Source organism: Astyanax mexicanus, chromosome 20 (genome assembly GCF_023375975.1).
Source record: "Astyanax mexicanus isolate ESR-SI-001 chromosome 20, AstMex3_surface, whole genome shotgun sequence".
Classification (NCBI taxonomy): Eukaryota; Metazoa; Chordata; class Actinopteri; order Characiformes; family Acestrorhamphidae; genus Astyanax; species Astyanax mexicanus.
Genome location: NC_064427.1, coordinates 14,857,702 through 14,884,402, shown reverse-complemented (window position 1 = coordinate 14,884,402; position 26,701 = coordinate 14,857,702). Strand labels below are relative to the sequence as shown.

The 26,701-nt window shown below is 40.2% G+C and overlaps 1 protein-coding gene across 5 annotated transcripts; it reads left to right on the top strand.

Moving 5' to 3' along the window:
- Window positions 1-1,396: 1,396 nt before the first annotated feature.
- smyd4 (SET and MYND domain containing 4) lies at window positions 1,397-17,556 on the top strand. Of its 5 annotated transcripts, none has more exons than XM_022680923.2 (10): window positions 1,398-1,665; window positions 2,022-2,166; window positions 4,336-4,425; window positions 4,552-5,566; window positions 6,484-6,705; window positions 6,813-6,982; window positions 8,907-9,042; window positions 9,192-9,308; window positions 15,448-15,571; window positions 15,712-17,219. In XM_022680923.2, the coding sequence occupies exons 1-10, from the start codon at window positions 1,532-1,534 to the stop codon at window positions 15,737-15,739; spliced, it is 2,181 nt and encodes a 726-aa protein (XP_022536644.2). In that variant the 5' UTR covers window positions 1,398-1,531; the 3' UTR covers window positions 15,740-17,219. The 5 variants fall into 5 exon arrangements, with proteins under 5 accessions (XP_022536645.2, XP_022536644.2, XP_022536643.2 ...); XM_022680922.2 differs by lacking the exon at window positions 15,712-17,219 and adding an exon at window positions 17,294-17,556 and having other exon boundaries at window positions 1,399-1,665; XM_022680924.2 differs by lacking the exons at window positions 15,448-15,571; window positions 15,712-17,219 and having other exon boundaries at window positions 1,397-1,665; window positions 8,907-9,038.
- Window positions 17,557-26,701: the final 9,145 nt, after the last annotated feature.

The window sequence follows — 26,701 nt, the reverse complement described above, 5'->3', positions numbered from 1 at the left end:
TAAAATACAAACATTTATGGTTCTCCAATATTTAGCATTACATAGAAAAAATTATAGAGATGCCTTTTCAGTATGAATTTAATCACAAATGCACAAATTTTACATGTGGCAGCAACTGTGGCCTTTATGTGTGTTTCTTTGTAAAAGCAATGTTGTTCAATGTTCCACTAAATCAATTTTGCACTGAAAACATGAGAGATTATCTATTACATGAACTTCTCCATCAAAATATTGTACAGTAATTCATTAATTATTGATTTCACAAATTTGCAATTGTTATCCAATTGAGATTGTTATTCTTTTTCTGAATCTAGGTATTTAATATTTTGTCCACTGACTAGTCTCATAGTTTTGAGATATCAACACTGTTTTAACTTAAGATTGATTGGCCTGATCAGGAATGGTGTGCTTGTACAAAGTTTTTTAATTGGATTCACAGATTTTGGATTTTGTCCCCATAGATAATGAACTGTCGCTCTGCATTGTCCTTAAGAAATGCACTTTTCTAGTTTCATTTCATACTTGATTTGTAAGTGCTAATTCTGTTATATGGATTTCTTATGATCATTATATGTTCAAAATATCTAGAATGTTTTTATTTTTATTTTTTCTGAATACGTTACAAATTGCTTAATTATCTGATAGTTTATTCTTTGTTTAACAATCATATGCATATTAAACTCAATTTACCCCACTAAAGACTTCAGTGAGTTTTTATTTTGTTTGCTTATTTGTGTATCAAATATATTAACAATGGTAATCTTAAGTTGTAAAAAAAACCTTAAATACCCTAATAAATCTATCATTGCAATGCTCGATAAAACTATGCCCATCCTGTATTAATATCATTTAATAGGATATAACCATGTATCACCTATAGTATAAGTGACTCCTACATCTAAAATTGCGCTTCTTTGATAGTAAACTCCATGTTTTCTGACAGAGGAGGGTCTGATGAATTAATTTCACTATGGGTTTATGTTGACACAATGTATAGTTTACCCTGCAGACTGATACAACTATGCCTATTCTGTATTTATATCATTTAATGGTATATAACCATTTATCGCCTATAGTGTGATGACTCCTACATCTACAAGTACGCTTTTTTCATAGATAACTCCATGTTTTCTGACAGAGGAGGGTCTGCTGAATTAATTTCACTATGGGTTTATGTTGACACAATGTATAGTTTAGACAGCAGATTGATAAAACTATGCCCACCCTGTATTAATATCATTTAATGGTATAAAATAATGTGTGTACGTATTTTTTCATATATAATACTACTTTTTGTTTTCAAATATTATAATAATAGTGTAGCCTAAGGATATTAAAATTGCATTTTGTCTAATATTAACAAAAAATGTATTAACCGCTTGGGTCTTTTATTTTGAAACACGCACTTCCGGTTGCCGTCGGATTTGTCCCTCTAATGTTGCTGTCTTCACGCTGCTGGTATTAGCTATAATTTAATAGTATTAAAGTAGTGGAAATAGTCCGCACGCATCTTCTCATATTTACAGAGCAGATGGATCTCCCCTGTCCAGAGTGGATTCAGCATGTGGAGCAGGTTTGGTCAGATCTGGGCTCTTCTGGCAGACAACGCTTTTCTTTCCTGAAAGATCTGGAGGAGATCCTGAACTTCACCCAGTCTCGAATTCAGTCAGTGCTCTTCAGATTTATTAACTAATACTCCATCATTTTTTTACACTCAGTTACAGGAACAGCCGCTTTTATTTGACCTGTAATTAATCGTTTCCATAAACTTAAAAACTATTTTATTGCAGATTATATTTACATAATTTACGCAGGATTATTATTATTATTATTATTATTATTATTATTATTATTATTATTATTATTATTATTATTAGAAGTAGTAGTATTATTAGTAGTAGTTATATGATTATTACTATGACCCAGCTGCAGTGTTTTCAGTTAACGTTTGCAGTATTTGATTTCGTCCAGGCACCGTTTCATGTTTTTTTGTTGATGTGTTTTTTTTCATTGTATTACAGGCCAGAGGATCTGAAAGCTTTGTCTAGGATTTCTGAGAGCTTTCCTGTGAGGAAGTCTGCTGAATGTTCAGTCAGGTTTAGGGAGCGAGGTAACCTCAGCTTTAAAGTGAAGGACTACACAGCTGCTGCACTCTGTTACTCCAGGGTAAAGAATGTCATGTTTCAGTAATTATATGTAGTAGGGAAATGCAGTATATAGTAGGTGCCCAAATTCCGACAGGGCTTGTTTGCCTCCCAGAACTGAACTTACTGTTGTAGTAGTCGCTAGAGGTGGGCGATACCGGGAATTTTGGTATCGATCCGATACCAAGTAAACGCAGGGCCAGTATTGCCGATATCGATACTGATACCGATACTTTTTAATATTTAAGCTTTATAGATCCAAATGATCCAAAAACCTAGGATATAATTTCACCAAACATTGTAAGTGATGACAAAATACTTTAGTATCACAATCAACATTTTTTGTTTAGAAACAATGGAACAGTAACAAAACAAAGTTTAAATATAAAGTAAAAAAATATTAAAAAATAAAATAAAAATTCTCCCCTCACTAGACATCTTTTCTAGTTCTTTGTTTCTTTTTTTAAAATAGAATTGTCATTTGGTAAAACAATAAAAAATAAGGAATTGTCTTCCTTTCAGTGCAATTCAAATGCAAGTTTTTCTTAAATAAAAAGTGTAAAAAAATATCACTCAACACTAATCTCCTGAGGTAGAGGCGTGTCGACTCGAGGAGAGCGCTGAGTGGGCGGGGCCAGGCTGAGCCTACCTGCGTGGCGGTTTGGCTGGCTTTGCTGAGCCATGTGACGCATGTGCAACAACAAGAGACCAGAGAGTAGACTGTGGTGAATCCTCGTGCGCAGCAGTCAGTGCGTGCGGCAGAGAAAAAAGCTTGAATATCGATATTTTTACACGAGTATTGCTCAATACCAATACCAGCGTTGGTATCGATATTATCGATATTTGGATCGATCCGCCCACCTCTAGTAGTCGCATTATAGAGTAAATAGGACATTCATTTCCTGGCTGTATATTTGGTGGGTAAATTATTTTGGGCTTAAGAACCCATTATCCACTTTTTCTGGATGTTTGGGCACCCCTATTCATTAAACTTCTTAAATATCACTGTGTTCATCTACTGTATGATATATTTAACTGAAATTTACGGTGGCCGAGAAAGCCCAACGCAGTTCAAATTGAAAAGCGCTGCAAAAGCACAAAACACATCCATCAAAATTACAACACAGGCGCAGCAAATAGAAAAACGCGCTGCAAATAGAAAAACGCGCTGCAAATAGAAAACGCGCTGCAAATACAACCACAACACAACGGAAGTGAGTCACAACACAACGGAATTTTCCCAGGGGAACTTAAAAGATACTGTACCAGCTAAGATGCGTCTTCAGTAACGTCTCGGACTTCACTATGTGTACAAAGGACAATAAGTGGCAAACAAGGCGTTTTGTGAAGCAGAACTTTTAATAATATGCACACAACCGTGGTAATCACAGGTAATAAACATAACTTACTTTTCAGAAGCTTGTTTGCCACTTATTGTCCTTTGTACACAGCTGGTACAGCATCTTTTAAGGTCCCCCGGGAAAATTCCGTTGTGTTGTGACTCACTTCCGTTGTGTTGTGGTTGTATTTGCAGCGCGTTTTTCTATTTGCTGCGCCTGTGTTGTAATTTTGATGGATGTGTTTTGTGCTTTTGCAGCGCTTTTCAATTTGCACTGCGTTGGGCTTTCTCGGCCACCGTAGAAATTGCTGATCTGAACAACCAATAATTTATAAACGAAAATCATGAAAATGATCAGAAGTGCTCCAACTCCATACCACTGTAGCAAATAATGTAAGTGACTAGTTAAACTAGAAATGTTAACACTTTATTTAGCAGTATCTCCTAAAAAAATTTTACAAGATAAGAAATCCCTTCTTTCAGTAGATACATTTTGAAAAGTTTTTTTGAAAAGGAATAGTTGGGCATCTAACAGGACAACTATCTGATGTCTATTATGTAAATAAATAAACAGAAAAATAAGAGTTAAAAAAGAGTGATGTTTTTTCTCTTTATTTTTGCCTTTTAAGCTCTTCAGGTCCAGTTTATAAACCATAAAATTTTACAAAATCAGTGTACAAAGGAAAACAAACAAACTAAAATTTTAAGCATTGTAAAATAAATAAATAATGTATGACTGTGTATCATGCTTATGTCCTATATAAGTTTTACATATTTATTTTTAATATGTGTTCTTAATTTAGCACTTAACATTAAAATCTGTGTGTTTAAAGTCTCTGTTTTCAATTTTAGGGTGTTTGTCATGCTAGAAAAAATACAGAACCGCTCTCTTTATGTTATGCCAACCGTTCAGCTGCCCTGTTTCACCTTGGTCACTACAGTGTAAGAAGCTTTTTTTTTTTATGTCTCAATCTATTTTTCCATTGTTCTTTTTCCTGCCAGTATTGCTTGTGTACAATGCAAGTTCTGCATGTGAGTCAGTGTTCTTTGGCCATGTCTGGTATTTAGAAATGCATGGAGGACATCCAGCGGGCTTTGGATGAAGGCTACCCAAACCACCTGCAGGGCAAGCTGCTGGAGAGGCGGACACAGTGTGTGAATCGGCTTAAAGAACAAAAACAATCAAAAGCGCCGTCCTCAAAGCATCAGACACAACAGACTGCAGAGGTGAAGAGTGATGCTACCTGTCTGCCGAATGGAGTGTCTGTTCTCTTCACGCCTGAAAAAGGTCGTTATCTGCTGGCCACTGAGGATAAAACAGCAGGAGACATAGTGGTTGAGGACGAGGCTTTCAGTTTTGTTCTTATACCTGATGGTGGACAGCACACAAAGACAAGCGAAGCCTGTTTGTTTGGAACAGAACATCAATACTGCCATCACTGCTTGTGTAAGACTTTGAGTGCTGTGCCATGTCTGGGCTGTAGTTATGCCCAATATTGTGGGCAGATGTGTGCAAATAAAGCATGGAAGCAGTACCATTTTTGGGAGTGCCCAGCTGCCTCTGAGCTGCTGGCTCTAGGAGTGCTTGCGCATCTGGCATTGCGAGTGACTCTGAAAGCAGGGCTAAAGGAGGTTCAGAGGGTAAGGGAGGTTGGTGATGTGTCATGCACACCCCATGTCAGCAGTGACACAAGAGATGGTAAATCTGACTCCTGTGGAGACAGTTTTTGTCTGGAAGGCTCACTGTCAGGTCTGAGTGAGGAAGGATCCAGCAGATGTTCTAAGTGTTTGGACCATTCAAGTTGTTTCCATGGTGGATCATACTTGGGTGTCTATAGCTTGTTACCACATGTGGTTAACCATCCACTCAGTATGCGCTTCCTGTTGGCTTATACCTTGGCGGTGCTCTGTCAGCGACTGAAAGAGGTGCGGCCTTCACCAGAAACATGGACATGCAGTGAGCAGGAAGATGCAGAAAAATGGCGCTGGGGAGCAGAACAGAGCATACTTGAAGCTACAGCTTTGAGACACTTGATGCAATTGCGATGTAACGCTCAAGCTGTGACAGCTATAAGACTTAAAGGTCAGAATCAACTTTTATTTTTAATTTTGTAATACTCATTATGTTTACAGATTCTTCTTTTAACAAGCCCAGCATTGTGACACAAGTAATGCAGAATGGTGTGTGTGAGTGTGTGATTTAATTTTGTGTTTGGGTGAGTATATAAGAGACACAACAGCATTTTTATACAGTTACCTCACTGTAACTGCTTGGCTAGGAAAAGTGCACAAACCTTTTACATCAAGTGCTTACAAAGTGTAAGACAAATCAGGTTATTCTTATGAAAAACATATATCAACCATTTCTACCTGTGTTCCAAAGCCTAGGCTACAGCTTGAGGGAGAACTGTTCTTTTAAGACTTAAACTATTGAGCAGTAAACTATTGCTCAGAGATGCTTTACATTGTATGTGCACAGAGAATCATGTGTAATAGGGGTGGGCAATATGGCCCAAGCCCAAAAATAATATCATGATATGCGATAACGATACTCTTGGCATTTGGACTGAAGTAAAATAAATGATACTGGACAGGTACAATCTGTCTACAGTAGATACATAATGGGAAATGAGAATAGTGTGATTTTTTCTTTTGCTAGAAACAGCAAAAAAGTAGTTCCATGATGTGATAATTAGGAGTGGGTGATATGGCAAGATATTTCACAGTATAATATTGTTCACAATATTCAAAAATGTTGCAATATTATTGCGTACAAAACGATATGGCACACCTCTAGTGGGTAACAGAGGACTGTAAAGGATACATCACTTCACGTCCTTGAAATAGTCAGAAAATAATGATTTATTGTTCAGCTCTGAGCAGAGCTTCTCACTTAATTCTTCACTTTTTAAAAAAAAACATTTTCAGCAAACCCTAAATAAGCTGCTTTTTTCACTCTAACTGAAGGCTAAACATATGGGTCATTTTCTTCTGTTGAAGAGGACAAGAAGCTAGCAGTGCAGTCCAGTGGGGAAGTCCGCATAGCCACTGCTGTTTTCCCCATCCTCAGTCTGCTCAACCATTCCTGCTCTCCTAACACCAGCATCTCCTTCAGTGTGGGTCTCCACTCTACTCCTGCTGATTCCCCTGCTTCAGGTGTCAGAGTAACCATCAGAACATGCAAAGACATTGCTGCAGGACAGGAGCTGCTGCACTGCTATGGTATATACGTATTAGGTTATCCAATGACCATTTAATTAAGATATAGTGGAAAAGTATTGTGTTTTCATCAGAGAAAACCTATTCTTAGTCTTCTTTTTCTCTCCCAGGCCCTCACTGCAGCAGAATGGATGTTAGAAAACGGCAGCACCTCCTGCTGGAGCAGTACTTCTTTCACTGCAACTGTGAGGCTTGCAAGTTGGAGCTAGCTAGTGGAACTGCAAAACAAGCACAATCATCTCCTGGGCTCAAGTGTGAGCAATGTGGAAGCTCCCTTCAGGTAACCAGTACAGAAAGGTTGGATGTGTGCTAGTTCCAGTTTAGTAGAAGGCCAACAAAATTTCAGTAATGTTTAGACACTTTTATCCTAATGAAATCATTTTGATTGGCTGAGTTGTGTTAAAGGTCTCTAAAAGTTATTTTACAGAATGCTGTTGCATGAAGTGGTTCTGAGTGTGCTGCTTGATGCCAGAGATGATATGCTCTAGTAGTGCTGGGCGGTATAGCCAAAAATGCGTTTCATGTTATTTTTGAAGATTCTGACGTTTTCACAGTATATCACAATATTTATTTATTTATTCGCATGACTGGGGTTTAATATAGGTTTGTGAGTTACTTTACTGTTAGTACATATAATATAAAACATTAAGGCTTTAAATTAAGAGTAAATTATGAGTAGTATAGGGTTTACTTTGTCCCCCAAAAAATAAACAATATATGAAGAAATCAGACTTCATTAGCAAAAAACAGATGAAGAATGTAAACAATGCCCTTAAAAAGAAATACAAAATATTAAAATTATTTTACATGGTTCCATGAACATTATAAATGGACCTAAAATACAAAATGTTGAAGTATTCAAAAATATATAGTAAATTTGTTACTAGTGCAATAGAGCTTTTGAGAAATACAGAGCTAGACCAGTGTTTGACTCCACACAGCTGTGCATGCGTCTCTGGCGTTTCTGTTCCGCATGGTGCTCTGCAGCGCCTCTAGCGGTGTGGCGGTATGGAAGAAATGCATACTGGTTCTAGTTCCCTGCGCGGTATACCAAATGAAGCGGTATACTGCCCAGCACTATGTTCTACTTTTGAGATGCAGTTTATTGTATGCAAAAGAAAACAAAATGTATTGCATTTACCTTTATTTTGTCATGATGAACATTACATCAAAGGCATGCAGTTTCACAGGTTCTTTTGATAATTAAATTACAGTGTTTGCTTTTGCCATTAATACATTCACATTATCAGGCTGAAGTGACTGAAATCTGTTTTTTTGCTCATTGTGGCTCAGATCTGATTTTTTCATGGCTGTGTGAACATGCCTAATCTGATAATTAATGGTTCCATCAATGAACTCAAGCCTTTCTGGCCCAGATGCAGCAAAACAAACCCAAACCATGATATTACCACCACCATGTTTCACAGATGGGATAAGGTTCTTATGCTGAAACACAGTGTTTTCCTTTCTTCAAACATAACGCTTTTCATTTAAACCAATGTGTCCTATTTTGCCTAATCTGTCAACAAAACATTTTTTCAATAGCTTTCTGGCTTGTTCACGTAATCTTTAGCAAACTGCAGATGACTTCCACACTTTCACAAACGTGTGTTGTGATGAGCAGACTGCTAATTTGCCACTCACATTGTCTCAATTAAAAAGTATAATACTTGTCTCATTTGTTTAACTCTTTGTCTACTTTTAGGACTCGCTACAGGTGTGTGTGTGTGTGTGTGTGTGTGTGTGTGTGTGTGAAAAATATGTGTGAAAATCTGAGGATGTTTTAGGTTAAATGTATGCAGAAATCTAGACTTTTCTAAAGGGTTTACAAACTTTAGCTTTCATGCTAACAATGCAAATATTGATCAGCTTCTCTGTCAGTATATATAGCAGGGGTATATTTGTAACTATCAGACTGACAGTTGAATTAATAATTTAAAGTGTGTTCAGTGTTCACTTAGTCTGTAACTCTGTAAGTAAACTAAACCCTGGTCCGATTTAACTGAACCCTTACCAGATTTATGAAGCACCTCAATTTGTATTGCTTACTCTGCTCCCCACCCCTGTACACCACAGTCATATTTAGATGGTATAATGGTATAAAAACTAGATACAGTCTTACTCTAGCTTCATTACTTTAATTCATTATAAATTATAGATTACTAGATGTATACATTGTTGGTCATATGTGTTGTTTTTTTCAGGCCAGTGAAGATGTGAAAGTTTGTTCACAGCTATCCTGTGATTATCAAATCTCAGATATTGCACTGCAAACAAAAACGCAGATGCTGCAGGACCGTTTGCACCAAGCAGTGGAACTCCTAGAAAATGACAGAGTAGGTAAGGTAGACAGTGTGTCATTGAAAATATGAACGTCTCTACAGTGGATTCTAAAATGCAATGAATGAAAGCATTTTCATTTTTTTCTAAAATGCACCATTATTTAAAGTAGCAAATAATGTTTGGTTTTGTTTCTCTTTGGCTGTTAGATGAGGCCCTACGGATCTTAAAGGAAGCATCTACTCAGGCAGACAACATCCTAATGAAGACTCACCCAGTGCAGGGAGAACTAGCTGATGCAACAGCACGGGTTTATGCTACTATGGGTGAGAACAGCACTTTGTCTTTTCTTTATATAACTTTGTGTGTAAATGTTAATATACAGCTTTGGAAAAAATTAAGAGACCACTTTAGTTTCTCTGATTTTGCTATTTATAGGTATATGTGTAAGTAAAATAAACATTGTTGTTTTATTCTATAAACCAAGAACAAAATGTCTCCCAAATTCCAAATAAAAATAGTGTCATTTAGAGCATTTCTTTTGCAGAAAATGAGAAAAAGCTGAAATAACAAAAAGATGCAGAGCTTTCAGACCTCAAATAATGCAAAGAAAACAAGTTCATATTCATAAAGTTTTACAAGTTCAGAAATCAATATTTGGTGGAATAACTCTTGTTTTTAATCACGATTTTCATGCATCTTGGCATTTTCTCCTCCACCATTCTTACATACTGCTTTTGCATTTATTATTAATCTTTTTTACGTGGTCTGTTATTTTTTCCCCAGAGCTGTACAGTGCTGTGAAAAAGTGTTTGCCCCGTACAGATTTATTTTGTGTTTTGCATTTTTGTCACAGATTATTTTTTTTTGTTTATTAAACAAACTTTATTATTAAACAAAGATTACCTGAGTAAATAGAAAATGCTGTGTTTAAGTGGAGTTATGTGTCATAACTAAGTTTTGGGAGTGATCCACGCCCTCACTCCTCCCACTTCCATCCCTATTTAAACCGTCACTTCCTCTCTACCTACTCATTGAACAAACCTCGCATATGGTGTTGCTGACCGCTCCTTACCTGGTACACGATGGTTCTGCACCTGTCTGTCTCCTGCGACCAGCTGCTGCTGCACCCTGACTCCTCCACTGCCACTGCTCCAGGCTGCCTTCCCTGGTAGTGGTTTTATCTTGTCTCGGCTGCTGTGGCTGTCGTCTCCTCTACCTGGTCTGGCAGCTCCCGTATGGTCTCCTCGGTCCTTGAGCGGTCTCTCTTGCCGCTGCTGCTAAACCCTTCCTCCTGCCCCTGCGGGGCCTCCACGCGTTCTCTGCGTTCTCTCTCTTTCCGCCATCTCTCCAGCGACGCTGCCGCTGTTTATCCTCTCCTGCTGCCACTGCGGGGCCTCCACGCGGTCTCCGCGTCCTTGGCGGTCTCTCTCCCTCTCTCTTCGCCGCTGCTGCTTCCTTCACGAGGCCTCCCCGCAACCCTGTCATCCGCGGCGGTCTCTCTCTCTCAGCGCTTCCGCTGAACCACTCCTGCTACACTCGCAGGGCTTCCTCGCGTCTTCGCCGGACTCCTCTTCAACCCTTTTCGTCGCTGCACTGTTTGGAGCCGTCTGTTTTGCATTTCCTCTTACTACTGCCTCTCTGGGCGATACTCGAGCTTCGAGCGTGGACACGCCTCCTCTCTCTCTCTCTCTCTCCCGTGCGAGTGTCGGCGTGCCTTCATATCCATGGACCGGCGGTATTTCTGCACATGTGTTTAGCGCCCTTCTCTTTCTCTCTCTGCCGCTACCGCGGCCCGCTCCGACCTGCGTTTCTTTTCCACCCGACCCGCTGGCCGGGTATGGCTCCGCCTTCCTACAGCCTCACTGGGCCGTTCTTGAGCGTAGCCACGCCTCCTCTCTCTCTCTCTCCTGAGCGTGTGTAGTTGTCCCTTCAAAAAAAAAAAAAAAACATAGTTCAGTGACATTCCTGCATATGAGTTCAGCGCCCCTCTCTCTCTCTCTCTCTCAGCATCTTCTTTCTCTCTCTGCCTCTACCGGCGCCCACGCCGTTACCACTGCCGGCGCCCGCGCCGCTCCCGTGGCCCGCCCTTTCCTGTTTCCCCTTCCAACATGCTTTTCCGCCTGACCCGCTGGCTTGGTGTGGCTCCGCCTCCCTGCAGCCTCACTGGGCCGTTCTAGAGCGTAGCCACGCCTCCTCTCTCTCTCTCTCCTGAGCGTGTGTAGTTGTCCCTTCAAAAAAAAAAAAAAACATAGTTCAGTGACATTCCTGCATATGAGTTCAGCGCCCCTCTCTCTCTCTCTCTCAGCATCTTCTTTCTCTCTCTGCCTCTACCGGCGCCCACGCCGTTACCACTGCCGCTGCCGGCGCCCGCGCCGCTCCCGTGGCCCGCCCTTTCCTGTTTCCCCTTCCAACATGCTTTTCCGCCTGACCCGCTGGCTTGGTGTGGCTCCGCCTCCCTGCAGCCTCACTGGGCGGTACTCGAGCATGGCCACTGTGACATTCCTGCTGCTGATTTGGCGCCGCCTGCTGGCCACATGCTGCTAATTTCAGTGTAGACGGCTGCATGTCGGGAGACCCCCAGCTGCCTGTATCACCATTGCTATTGTCTCTGCCTACGTCACCGCCTTCATCTCCGTTGCCGCCATCTTCTGGTCTGCATATTCGTTGCTTTCACCTTCTTCGCTCTCATCAACGCCATGCTGAGCATCGTCTCATCCTTATCGTGGCCATTTTCACCTTAATCGTCTCCGCCTCCTTCTTTGTCTGCATCGCCTTCATCGTCGCTGCCATAGTTTTCGTCGTGGCTATCATCGTCATTGTAGTAGCCATCTTCATCCTCATCATTGCCGCAATCTCTGCCTACATCACCATCAGCGCGATCTTCTCACCTACGTCTTCATCTTCCTTGTCTTCATTGCCATTGTCTTGGGCATCACCTTGCCCTCGCTATGGCCATCTTCGCCACCATGGTCACCATTGCCACCATCTCTGCCTGCATCACCTTCATCTCTGCCACAGTTGTCATGGCAATCCTCATTGTCGTCGTCTCTGTCTGTCATCAACATCATCGTCGCTGCGATCTTCTTGCCTTCGTCTTCATCTTCATCCTTCATCGCCATCGTCATAGGCATCACCTTGACCTCACTGTGGCCATCTTCGCCACCATGGTCACCATCGCCACCATCTCTGCCTGCATCACCTTCATCATCGCTGCGATCTTCTCGCCTTCGTCTTCATCTTCCTCGTCTTCGTCGCCATCGTCTTGGGCATCACCATGCCCTCGCTATGGCCATCTTCATCACCATGGTCATCATCGCCACCATCTCTGCCTGCATCACCTTCATCACCTCTGCCACAGTTTTCATGGCCATCCTCATTGTCTCCGTCTCTGTCTGTCATCGCCATCTTCGCTGCAATCTTCCCGCCTTCGTCTTCATCTTCTTTGCCTTCGCCGTCATCGTCTTGGGCATCATCTTGCCCTCACTTTGGCCATCTTCACCACCATCGGCATCATTGCCACCATCTCTGCCTATGTCATCGCCATCATCGCCGCAACTTCATAGCTTGCACCTTCACCGCCCGCATAATCGCCACCATCTGGGACATAATCTCACCCTCTTCATTCCAATCTTTCATTGCCGTTGTAACAATCACCCTCACCATACTAACCTTTGTCACCGCCACCCTCGTCTTCGCCTCCTTACCCATCTTCGCTACACCAGTCTGTCTGTCCTCCCTGCCCATCCTCCATCATCCCAACACCAGTCCATCTGTCCTCCCTTCCCATCCTCCATCTTCCCACTGCCATTCCGACTGTCCTCATTCTGTCTGTCCTCCCTACTCTTTTTCCATCTCCCGTTGCTGCCATCTTCCCACTCCTTCTTCCCATTCCATCGCCCCGTCTTCCCTCTCCTTCCCACACCATCGCCCCGTCTTCCCTCTCCTTCTTCCCACTCCATCGCCCTGTCTTCCCATTCCGTCTTCCCACTCCATCTTCCCACTACATTGCCCCGTCTTCCACTCCATCGCCTCATCTTCCCACTCTGTGTTCCCACTCCATCGCCCCGTCTTCCCACACCGTCTTCCCACTCCATCGCCCCGTCTTCCCACACAGTCTTCCCACTCCATCGCCCCCACCCCCCCTCGCTTCTGTTGGACCATCAGGAGCACCCCTTCTACCTTACCAGGTCTCTCCTGCTGCGCATGCGGGTCGGTGGCTGCTTTTGGGGCCTTTAAACTATATGTAAAACATGTGCATCATTCCATTAAGTCGCTCAACACTACCTTTCCACTTCAACCGATTTCTGCCACCAAGGACCTCATACATTCCTAAACTCGAATAGGCTGGCAGCACCTTCAAATACCTTACTTAATTATTCCCTACCTTTCTTTCCTTTGACTTCCACACTGCCTTCCCCATGCATCGGTTCATCAACACTCAGTTGCTTCTTAAATCCTAGCAGTGGTCGAAAGTTCTGATTTAATTTTTGGGGCTTTGGCTTCACGCTTTACAGCGAAGCTGCCCCGAACTCCATCCCAAATACTCTGAGTTCGCTCCCCCTCTTTCTTCTTCTCTGCCCAGTCAAGGGCATGGGTCAATACTAGCAAAGTGGAGTTATGTGTCATAACTAAGTTTTGGGAGTGATCCACGCCCTCACTCCTCCCACTTCCATCCCTATTTAAACCGTCACTTCCTCTCTACCTACTCATTGAACAAACCTCGCACCCACCTCCTCCCCATCTTCCTCCTTCTTTAATTTTATTCTCTTCTCATGTTTCTCTTCATGAGAGGGGGGGCTTTGGCTTCACGCTTTACAGCGAAGCTGCCCCGAACTCCATCCCAAATACTCTGAGTTCGCTCCCCCTCTTTCTTCTTCTCTGCCCAGTCAAGGGCGTGGGTCAATACTAGCAAAAAGATGATTTCATTTATTAGGGGGAAAAAAATCTATTCAAACCAACCTGGCCCTATGTTAAAAACTATTAATTCCACAATGCACAAAAAAATAGAGAATACTGTCAGTATGTATGAGTAGTGGAGGTAGTGCAGTTAAACCGTTTAAAACAGTTTTGCAGTTCAGTTAAGGAAAGGCTGATTATGTGAACCATAAAAATAGTGCAAGTATGCCGATGTGTAAATAAATAAGCTAATATGTAGAGAACAGTGATGTGTACAGACTGTAAAGTGGTATATAACATAATAGGCACAGTTTTTAAGTGCTTAGTATATAATATGATAATGTTCTATACTTTGTATATATACAGTATACACTCACCGGCCACTTTATTAGGTACAGTTTGCTAGTACTGTGTTGGACCCCCATTCCACAGAGTCTGGTCCATATTGACATGATAGTATCACGCAGTTTTGTCGGCTGCTGCACATCTATGATGCAAATCTACCATTCCACCACATCAAAAAACACTCTATTGGATTAAGACCTGGTGACTTTGTAGGCCATTCGAGTACAGTGAACTCACTGTCATGGTATACAAAAAAAAAAAAAAAGAAAAAAAAAAATTTGACGTGTTGTGCGTTCAGAGATGCTCTTCTGCAGACCTCGGTTGTAACAAGTGTTTGAGTTACTGTTTCCGTTCTATTAGCTGGAACCAGTCTGGCATTTTTCCTCTGATCTCTGGCATCAACAAGGCATTTGCGTCTACAGAACTGCAGCTCCCTGGATATTTTCTCTTTTTTGGATCATTCTCTGTAAATCCTAGAGATGGTTGTGCGTGAAAATCCCAGTAGATAAGCAGTTTCTTAAATACCGTCTGGCACCAACAACCATGCCATGTTCAAAGTCACTTAAATCACCTTTCTTCTCCATTCTGATGCTCGGTTTGAACTTCAGCAGATCGTCTTGGCCATGTCTACATGCATGAATGCATTGAGTTGCTGCCATGTGATTGGCTAAATCGACATTTGCGTTATTGGGCAGTTGGACAGGTGTCCTAATACCTAATAAAGGGGCTGGTGCGTGTATGTATATAAAATACAATAACATAAAAATAAGAAAAAGCCAATACTAGTACTACATAGTACACAGTAATATTAATAAATGTATAAATATCAAATACAAATGCATATATAGGTGAAGATATGTCTATTTGAGTGTTGTGTTATATGTATTTTACTGTACTGGGAGGAGTTGAACAGTCTGATGGCTTAAGGGACAAAAGACTTCCTGAATCTGTACTTGGAGCAGGACTAGATCAGCTGTCTGCTGAGCTTGTGTATAATGAAGTGAAGATTGTGTATAATGTTAGCAACTTACTAAGGGCCTTTCTCTCTGCCATTGATGACACAAGTGTGTCGAGTCGCCCGGCTAAACTTTGGCACAAAAAATATATTAGAAAAAGATCTTAAAAAGATACAAAATTAAAAATGTTTGCAATTAATTATTTTATTTTTTTATTGTTTCCTACATAAATGTGTTTAATATGTCATTACTGTGTGCTGTTCAGGGGACTGGAGGCAGGCTGCTTCTCATCTGAAACGCAGTGTTCATGCTGTGCGTTCACAGTATGGGGAAGACAGTGTGGAGTTAGGCCGACAGCTCTTTAAACTGGCACAGCTGCACTTTAATGGGTAAGGTTTAACACTCACTTGTTCTTATTGATATTACAATGAATGAATGTGGGAGATCTAGTGTAAGTAGGTGCACCTGCATTATGATGTAGGTATATTGCTGCTCTGCTGTCAGCAATATTTTTTTTTTACATTTTCAGTGTTACTGCTGGATTGAAAATAGTCTAGTTGAAAAGGTACTGCAATAGACAAACTCTTGGATAAATTGACCTATTGTCAGTCTTCTACTGATCATGCTGTCATAGCTTGCTTTTAGAGCGCAGGAATAGTATTTGTGCATGAAAAATATGACAGAATGGTCTGTAGTTATACATTAACACTGGATACCAAAAAGATATAATCACATAAAAAAATAAATATGAACAGCCAATAAAAACTATTACCGAAACTGCATTTAAACATTTGGCCATTATATCTTTAGAAATTATGTAAATAATATTTGTTCTGTATTAAAACTTGTTGGCAGATTCAAATAATAACAAGATGGATTGTCTTTATGCATCCTGTGCTTTTTGGCTCTTGAGTTGCTAGAATGGTCTGAACTGGCTTTCTCCACATATACGGCTTAGAATTAAAGACAAAAAATGTAATCTTTGTCTCATTAGACCAAAAGCATCTTATTTCATCAGACCACACTGCTCACACTGCCAAAAGTAAAATTGTCCTTCTATTTTTTTTCAAAATTTCTGAAGCACTGATGTTTGGGTTTTCACTGGCTGCAAGCCATAATCATTAGGGGTGTCAAGATTGTCTAAATCCTCGATTCGATTTTAGGGTCACGATTCGATTCTCGATTATTTATTTATTTTTTTTTACAGCAGAGAGGCCTATGCCAGTTTTAGATTAGTCTATGGTCAGTCATTGGTTTGATTCATCAAATGTAAAATATTTCCAAATTTCAAAAGGTGGGCTTGATATGATGCAATGTGATACAAGTGATATGTAATACACCACATTAAGCACCAATGGTTAAATTTAAATAATTTAATTAAGCTATATATGTAATGCCATCTAGTGGCGTTTTTAGGTAGGAGCAGTGTGCACTATTAAAACAGCAATGTGCAACATAAAATAAATAATAAAAAAATACAGGAAGAGTCATGTAAAAAATAATAGAACAATTAGAGCCTTAACAAACTGAACTCTATCCTACTATAACAGTTAAACATGAAAAGACTTTAAGACTTTTTCTTTAACAAAGACGTATTATTAACTTTATCTGAGAGAAAGATGCTCCTTAAGGTACCAAAACTATTAACATAATTGAGGCTAGACAAAATAACTGTTATTTTTATATTTTTAAGTTTTTCTTTAAGAAGATGAGAATGTCCACATTCTCTGGAGAAAGGGCTGCTCTTTGAGCAGTCACAATGATCGTGGCGTCGGCTACAGCGTGCTGCGCCATTTGCGTAGCGTGCATGCTTGTGTAGCTTAGAGGGAGGGATCGTCGATCTTCTTTTGACTTCGATGCTCGAGACCATGACTTAATTTTCAATCGATTTCGATAAAATATCTAAAGCGTGACACCCCTAATAATCATCAATAATAAAAGAAATAAACGTTTAAAATAGATCACTCTGTGTTTAATACATCTATATAATATTAGTTTCACATTTTCAACTGAATTACTGAAATAAACTAACTTTTCAATGATGTTCTAATTTTTAGAGTTGCACTAGTACTAAGAACTTGTTGTCTTTTTGTCACCTTCAAACTTTACAGAAGAGACCGAAAGTCAGCTCTGTCAGTGATCCCCAGAGCCCAGCGTCTTCTCTCCCTCCACTGTGACCCTCACTGTGAGGAACTGCAGGAGCTTCAGGAAATGGAGGACTGCTTACACAGAGCTGTGTAACAGCATCTTCTCATTTACTAACGCTTACTACTGGGCTTTGCTGATTCTATCTGCTTTTCTGTAGCACAAACAGAGATAATTGTAATGCAATATGAATGTCATACCTTTGTAAATAAATATAGTTGATATTTGAGATTGTGGTGTGATATTTATTTTTGATAGACAAAGCTTATTGAGTTGCAATAAGATCTGAAATAATTTGACTTTTTTTATACCCTTTCTGGCCAGCAGGGGGGAGTCTATATCAACAGTCAAAATTGTTGCTCGTGTATAAACAGTCAACACAAAGTGCTTATTTCAAGCCTATACATATCTTACTCAAAGAATCTGCTGAATATTGGTGTATTAAATTAAACTTCAGATAAGTTGGATATAAGCCCAGATCTTGCCCTCCTAGTAGCCTAGAACTGCTTAAGGTCACAGGAAACTTTTCATCCTGTCACGTGGATGTATTATACACTGTATTTTTGCTGATCAGTGTCTTTTTTTTCAAGCTGTGGTTTATATATCTGTAGGATCATTTAAAGATGTTTATAGTGATCGAGCTTTGCCTATGTAATGATAATGGTAATGTTTGTGCTATAGTGTCCTTGAGATAACAGAGCCTAGCCATTGAATAAGTATTTCAGCCTTTCATCTAATATAGCACTATTGCTTCATCCCGCATCCCCACACCCTAAATGGAAATAGAGCAGAAAAGAGAACGTTCAATAGAAGAATCCTATTATCCAGGATGGAGGTGTTATGCATTCATAGCATAATAATTGGACTTCCTGTGGCACACACTGCTCTCTCTTTACTGTTTGTCATACTGAACACAAATGATGGCATTCAGCACTGCTGTTTAGTTTCACTGCTAGAGAGAGTCTGTTCTGACTCTGGTGCATTTGAGCTGGTAGAAGTTACAGTGGGAAACTTCTGATATACCTTGGATGAGATAGAAAAGGCATACACTACTAATTTATTAGCACTCTTTGTATGTGCAGTCATTAGCCGTTTTATGAAGAACACCTACCATCAATCACCAGATAATATTTGGGTAGTGGACTATTCTAAGGAGTGACACCACTATTGTGGCATTTTAAGTACTGTTTACACTAAGTTACAGGACATGTAAAGGCACACAATCAACAAAATTGCTGGTGTTAAAACACAGATACAGTAATTCACATTTTTATGGATAATATTCGTAGTTTTTGTCGTTTTGTAACTCTTTATCACTGGCTAGTTTTCAACCCTGGTTGCTTGCATAAGTTCTCAACCCAGCAGCAGCACTGACTGGAATGATATTCGTTTTAATGTACATAACATGCTTGTACCAGTACAATATATGCTTGTTTACCACAACCATGGCTTACCATGTCAGTGACTTATCCGTGCATTGCTGAAATGGTCCATCTGTCCAAATAAAATCTGGTCAGTGGTGGTCATATGCTGATATCTTTACATTATAGTTTACCTGCCACTTGCAAAACAGTGTTCAAAAGAAATTGCATTTTTCCATCAAAATAAGTTATACATGCTAACAGATAAAAAAAAGCTTAGCAATACACTGTTTAAGTTGTTGTCTAACAGTTTCTAAAACCTTTCGTATTTCTAATTACGATATTACAGTAAAATAATGTGTTTATTGGGAAAAAGTGTACATTTGCCCACAGATGTTGCAACTGAGCCTGTAGATCCGGCATCTTCATAGCTTGTGAACCAACATCCTAGCTGGTGCCATAAATGCTCGATTTATGATAAATCTGGCAACTAGGCAGGCCAAGGCTGGGGCATTTCTGGGAAACCCTTGATGCGTGTGGTCGAGCAATCTCCTGCTAAAAAATGCCAGCTGGAATTCTTGCCATGAGACATAGGCAGGATGTCCAGCACATGTTGCTGAACAAACCCTTGTTTCACTACCAGGGGTGACTAACTGGCATATGCAATGACTTCCTAGATCATCACACCAGGAGGTGGGGCATAGAGTCGCCCCACAGCAAAGGCGACGCTGAGAGTTTGGCCTTAAGTATAGTTTAAGGGTTAAATTTACCTAGCACTTTATAATTAAGGCTGTATCTTTGAAAAAAATTTTTTTCTTTGAGTTTTAGAGCTGTAAAATTGACAGTAGGGGAAGGCAGGTAGGCGTTCTCCGCTGCAGTGCTGTTAGCCAATCAGAGGTGATATGTTTGCATGTAGGAATATTTATGATCAACAGCCAAAAAGTAATTCAGTGATCTAAAGCAGGGCTAAATAGAAACACCTGAGCACTTTTTTTTCCACAAAAAAACGGCTCACATGGCATTGATACATATAAGAGACCATTTTAAAATAAATGAATAACGTTGGAATGAGACCTTTAAAGTAAGATAAAAAAAAATACTGAATTAAAAGTGAACCTAAATGATACTTAAATTAAAATACAGTATAAATTGTTATATTTACAATTTGTTGCATTCTTGTGTTCGTATTATGTTAGTCCATATACAGTATTGTCACTCTTACACACAAAAACTAAAATCTCCAAAATATCAGCTTTACAGTTAAAGGGAAAAATCAATGGAAGAGTAAATACGTAAACATATATACAGCACAGTGTAGTTACAAAGTTTTAACCTGACAGAGAATATATGTTAGTTTAGTTAGTTTAGTTTTCCTGACTGTCCTAATTTCCTACTCTAGTGTTGCATGCGTGCCACTGTAATTCTCTCTCATGCCAATCTGTAATATTCACTGTTGCAGAAAGCCCTTCATTATGGGATATAATGAGCAGTTTTACAGTAAAGTGTGGTCAGATTATTTTATGAGCTATTTTGGGAGCTCCAAAATGAGCTCAACTATTGCACACCTCTCTTCTATATCTCTGACAGGTGGTGAAGAGAGACTGCAGGCACAGGTAGATTGATTGGTTAATTTTTTTTTTGGGTACTGAGGGACAGTTCTAAGCCCTATTGGCTTCTGGCCCACTGACCTGCTGTACATTAGTTGATATTTATGGTGTTTATGGTGTTGTGGTTATGGTTTGGGCCTGTGGTCAAGGCTCCTGAAAACAGTACATCTTTGTAACAGTCAGCAGCTAATATAATTACACATCTCACGAGGACATGCACTGTAGCTGTGACCTCACACTCACCTTCAACGCTCAAACAGGCAGCACACAAAACAAGACAATTAACAGAAAAAATCTGCCTTTCTACTAAAAAAAATTGTAATGATAAATATTTTTAATGCATTAATGTAATAGTTCACACCTCTCTTCTAAATATTTTGATTGTTTCAATGTATTGTAAACTACTTGCACATACTGCATTAATTGTGGTCATTGCTTCACTTTTAAACGCACATCTTTTTGTCAGTGAGGTTATCGCAGGAGTGACAGCAATGCCCAGCAGAATTTATAACTGCAGGCTCTGTCCGCATGGATTAAAGCCTGGTACGGATGGATGGCCTTCAGCTGTGTCCTGCGTTCTGACATACCATGTTAACTTATAGAACAGAAAAACAACAGGATATACTTATGACAGAGTCCTATCCTATACTCACTAGGCTAGAACAGAATGAGCAGAAATCTCAGCTGTATGTATTGAGACTGAACTATACATTTAGAAATACTGTATATCAGTGCATTAACTGTATATCAGTGCATTATTTTATTTATGTGAAAGTATTGTTAATTTCCAGCTAAAACAGTCATTTTGAACGTTATATATTAGATTACCCACATAAAGAAGGGGAATAGTAAAATAAAAATAAAGTATAAGATTAAAATTGCGAGAGGCAAATGTTTGTCACACCAGATACTGACTGGTTTTCTGCACCTCCCACCCCACCCCTCGTAGATTTTCACAATATTGTAAAACTGCACATTGTAGAGTGGCCTAATAATAGCTTCGGTCCAATCTGAAGGCAGGCCTAGGTAGCTCTTTTGTTCAGCAGCATTTTAACCAATACGAACCCTTATGAGTGTTCAGGACGCTTTTGGAGTCGGCATTCCGTAGTGTATCGGCTAACCTGCTGAACTAACGATAGCTCCACCAGGTTAACTAACAGGGTTAGTTTGCAAACAGTACTAGATAGTGAAAATATAGTAGAAATATAGAAGAAAATGACTTTCATTTGTACAGAACCTCCCCCACAGTGACTCGTCTACTAGGTTTTTAAATCTGAGCACTGGAACTCTGAGCTGATGAAATGCATCATTGGATTGCCTTCACTGAGAATGAGCCGTCTCATGCTGCCTTCAGAATTGGGGTAAAATAAGGATGGTGCCCATGAAGGATCATGTGCTGCCTTCAGAATGGGTCTTTTGCTTAGGAGTGCACACAGTTGGGCAGCTGCCTTCAGAATACAATGCAGCTCTAGTGACCTTAAAAACATCAGACCTTCAGAATACAATGCAGCTCTAGTGACCTTAAAAACATCAGACCTTCAGAATACAATGCAGCTCTAGTGACCTTAAAAACATCAGACCTTAAAAACACATATCATCCTAGTGATATTAAAAATCCTCATTGATACATTACCTGGGAAAAACTGTGATCCTAATGATTTTGAGGGTGGCATTATTGTTGGTGCCAAGAGAGGGTGGTTTGGGTCCACAGTGAGCTTCTTGGTCTTCTGTGTGTTCAGTGGAAGGTTGTTAGTGACACACTATTGAGCCAGATGCTGCACTTCCTCTGTTGACAGTCTCATCATTGTTGCTAATCAGGCTAACCGCAGTGGTGTCATCTGCAAGCTTGATAAGTTAGAGCAGGGGTGTCAAACTCATTTTGGCCGAGGGCCACATTGGCATATTGGCTGTCCTCCGAGGGCCAGATGTAACTTATAAATGTAATAAAATGTAACCAAATGTAATATATGTAAATGAATGTAATTACTCCTTAATGTTAAATAACTCTCAATATATTATTTATTCAATCAAATATTACAGTTGCATGGAAAAAATGTTTGCTTGTTGCTCTATTAACATAAATCCTTTTAATTTGTCATGTCATGAAATCCAAAAACTCCATCAATCAAGAACCAAACTATTCAAGTGAATAGAAATGACATCAAGTTATATTAACTTTGAAATTATTAACTGAAATAAGGCTTAATAAATATAAAATCAAAAATTGTGAGCTGTTAAGAACATAGCATTTCCTCAGATTTAGCAGTTCCTCATCCAACCACTAGTGGGAGCTGCAGCAGCAGTACCACAAGTCCGCAGTCTTTACTGAGTCAGAGCTACAGCCCAGCCACGGGCTACAGGGCTCAGCTCAGCCAGTCTGGAGCGTTTTTACAATTTTTAAGTTCTTCTGTGTATGAAATAAAGATTTTTGTAACCGAATAATACAGCTCTCTACAGTTCATCTTTCAGCCCAATCAGCTAACAGCAGCCGTTTAGAGCATGAGTCACTGCTGGGATTACATTATAAACAGGTCAGTTAGCGCGCTGCTAACCTCAGGATGTTTATAACTACGGAGTTTAGTGGACACACCACGGCTGCAAGGTTAGACTGTTGAAGGCTACTGAAGACTATTAAAGGCTATTGGAGGCTATTGAAAGGGTTATTGAGGGCAGAAATCAGTAAAGGCTGGTTAGATAAGTGATTCACGTCCTCGTCCTTTGCTGTGGTGAAACTGCGACTAGCGCTGTCCCAGTGATGTTTATTAACGTCATTAAAACAGATTTTGTCAGCTATTGTCTTATAAATATTTACACAGAACTTATATCTCTCCTAAAAAGCGTTTATTTTGGTCAGTAACACTCTTCGTAACACAAAAGGCATACCGGTCTTTCGCCTTGAAGCACAGCCGTCCGTCTGCATCAACTTCTCTTTTTCTGGACATTATGGGATAAACATTTATATGTCTCAATTCCACCCGCGAAGTTACACCTTCCCTCCGGCAGGGTTTCCACATTAATGACTACACTGCCGTGTAGTGGCAGTAAGCCGTAACTTTGCGGGTAATACAATCGACAAGCATTGTGGGAAATGTATTTTTTGGTCAAAGAACGCTTCTGACTTATTTATTATAGACACTAAGATCTTACAAGCTCTCGCGGGCCACATAAAAAGACGTGGCGGGCCACATTTGGCCCGCGGGCCTTGTGTTTGACACATGTGAGTTAGAGCCATAAACAGCTTCGCACTAATGCATGAAACAAGAGTAGGGGAGTGAACTGAGCATGCAGCCCTGGGTAAAATCGACACATAGCACATACAGTACCAGTCAAAATTATGGAGAAATCTCTTCTCATTCAATGTGTTTTCTTTCTTTTTATATTTTTTTCCCTGTAAATTTAATATTTCAGACTATATTAAAGCTATGCTGGAAGTTTTATACAAACCTGTTTTAAGTACCACATTTAGCTTTGATGACAGATCTGCTAAATCTTGGTGTTTTCTTAGTGGTTTTATTAGGTACAGTCACCTGGAATAGTTTCTTAGCATCTTAAAGGAGTTCCTGTAGATGCTGATCTTCCTCATAGTTGGGTTAATGTCAGGAAATTGTGGAGACAAAACACTTGTTTACTGTTTACTACGTAATTCCATATAATTGTGTCCCTTAATTGTTTTAATGACTTAATTAATTAATTACTTAATTAATTAATCTAAATGTATACAATAAATACAATGTGTACAATTAAATAAATAAAAAAACATTAAAGAGCCACTAAACCCACAAACATATATATTTTTTATTAATAGCTGAATTATGTTCCTTTGAGCAATGAAACATTCCAGTTCGGCTTACAAAAATATATATACATTTCCTAACCTTTAAAAAAAAACACCTTTATTGTGGCCATTTCTGCCTCGGCAGCACCCTCTCAGGTTCAACTGTGCTATAGGTGTGGATAATGTGTCCGTATACTTTGGTATGCAGACAAATCATAATATGCAGATCAGACAATCAATAATTTGCACACGAGGGGAGCACCTTTCTCTCCCTCTCTTTCCCACACGTGATTGGGGAAATAGTCTGTCATCTGCATGTGCATTTGTGTTCACTCTTGGGCCACTTGTTCTAGATTCACCCATTCTATATTCCGGGAGATTTTATCTGATTTGCGGGCATCAGGGATCAGTTATTGATATGCGGTAGACTCCCATGACTTCCAGGAGCCTTGGAAAGTCTGTTGTCACTTAAAAATGGACACATTTTAGCTTACAGAGTTTAGGGAGGAGAATCCCATATCAGAATTGGCTTAGAGCCCTACTGAAATCCGGGCCAGTCCGGGATCTGGTGGTATGTGTTATGTCAAAAAACCCTTTTATGGTGAGCAGAGAATATATGCCAGCTTTTCCCAGCTAGCCACCAACATCAGTAGTCAAGGTCCGTAGTCAGTAGTCATTGGTCATGACGTCAGATGACAAAAAAAATCATTCAATACTATTATGTGCCTGCAGAGTAGCCAGTCATGATAACTAACAGGACGTTAAGACTGAACTTCTGGTTATACCAGCAAAACCATCTTTTCATCACAACTTCTCTATAACCATCAAGTCTCTCTCTCTCTCACCGACAAAGGTTGCTAGGAACCTGGGTGTTATGGTTGATGACCAGCTCTCCTTTTCGCACCATGTGGCCTCAGTTGCTCGATCCTGCCGCTTCGCGCTTTATAACATCAGAAAAATTTGACCGTTTCTGACGCAACAGGCCACCCAACTCCTGGTACAAGCAGTCGTCATCTCACGCCTCGACTACTGCAATGCCCTGCTAACTGGCCTCCCGGCCTGTGTAGTAAAACCACTCCAGATGATCCAGAATGCAGCAGCACGTCTGGTCTTCAACCAGCCAAAACGGGCACATGTCACCCCGCTGCCCATTGGCTACCAGTTGATGCTCGCATCAAATTCAAAGCTCTTACAATCGCCTACAAAGTGATGACAGAACAGCTCCTTCCTACCTGCACTCGCTCCTGAAGGCTTACGCTACCTCCCGGCCGCTGCACTCCTCCAATAAACGTCGCCTCGCTTTACCAAACATTCACACAAAGCAATCCAGACTGTTCTCATACAGAGTTCCCCAATGGTGGAACAAACTACCTTCCACTACCAGATCAGGAGAATCTCTCACTATCTTTAATAAAATCCTGAAGACAGAGCTCTTCAAAGAGCACTTACTCTTAACACCTCTAACAAACTAACTACTTCTAACCTCATTTCCTTCTTCCCCTCCTAAACTCCTGTATCCCATTATCTCCCTTTGACCTCCTTTGGACCCTATCTAAAGATGTTTTACCTTTAACTTCTATTACTTTTGTACTTCAGTATTGTAAGTCCGTGTAGATTTCTGAACTCCACCCCAAAAATGATAGATCCATGTTGTAAACCCATTCTGCCCTAGAAAAAGAACAGTTCAAAAAAATAACTGAAAGCCTAATTTTGCCATGACAACAACAATACCTCTTAAGCAAATTCTAAAAGCAAGCATTGCACCATCTACAATGAAACCAAATAAAAAGAGGATATGGACTACCTCACAAGCACAAGCCATGGTCACTAGAGTCTCCAGACCTGAGCATTAAACCAGGTATGTGGATAGACTTGAAAAGATACACATACACACTGTACACACTGTACTCCTTTAAATATCTGCCACCAAGCTCTTCTGCCTGATGATTAGCACAACACTGCTGTGTGTATGTGTGTGTGTGTGTTTGCCCCTCAAGGGCAAGAGAGTCATCTGGTCAATTTTCCACAGCTGATTTCCACCAAGTAATTCCATCAGGTAACTGAGCCTGTTCACACCACGTGTGTGTAAGCTGGTTGCAGAAGGCCTGGAGTGCTCAGAGCTCCTCTGGCAGTGCTAATGCTTGTCTTGGTTCAACTAATGGGTGAACAGAAGGGATGGAGGGGTTGTCAGAATTGCGTGAGGTGGATGTATTTTGCTGATGCTAGTGTAGTCAGCGCTGCCAAAGAGATGAGTGAGTGGCTCACTGACTCAACAAGCACAGCTCTCAGCCATCAATCACACACAGCAATTTACAGTTTCAAGGTCAGAGGGATGGATACAGGGTGGAGACAGCGAGTCCTGGGGCATTTGCCCTGTATGTACAGTACTACTAGTGGAAAAGTGTGTGGGTTCTCTTAAAACTGCTTGAGGGTAATCATGCATGATATTTTTTATTTGAAAAAAAAACAGCTGTGATAAATTTTTGCTCTTTGGACAAAATCACTCTCACATAAAGAGATCTCAGCAACTCTATTCTTTCAGTGCCCTTTAATATTTTTCATTTTCAGACAAAATATCTATTCAGGACATTAGATATTAGATTGGTAAAAGAAAATAAAGAATGAGAGTGA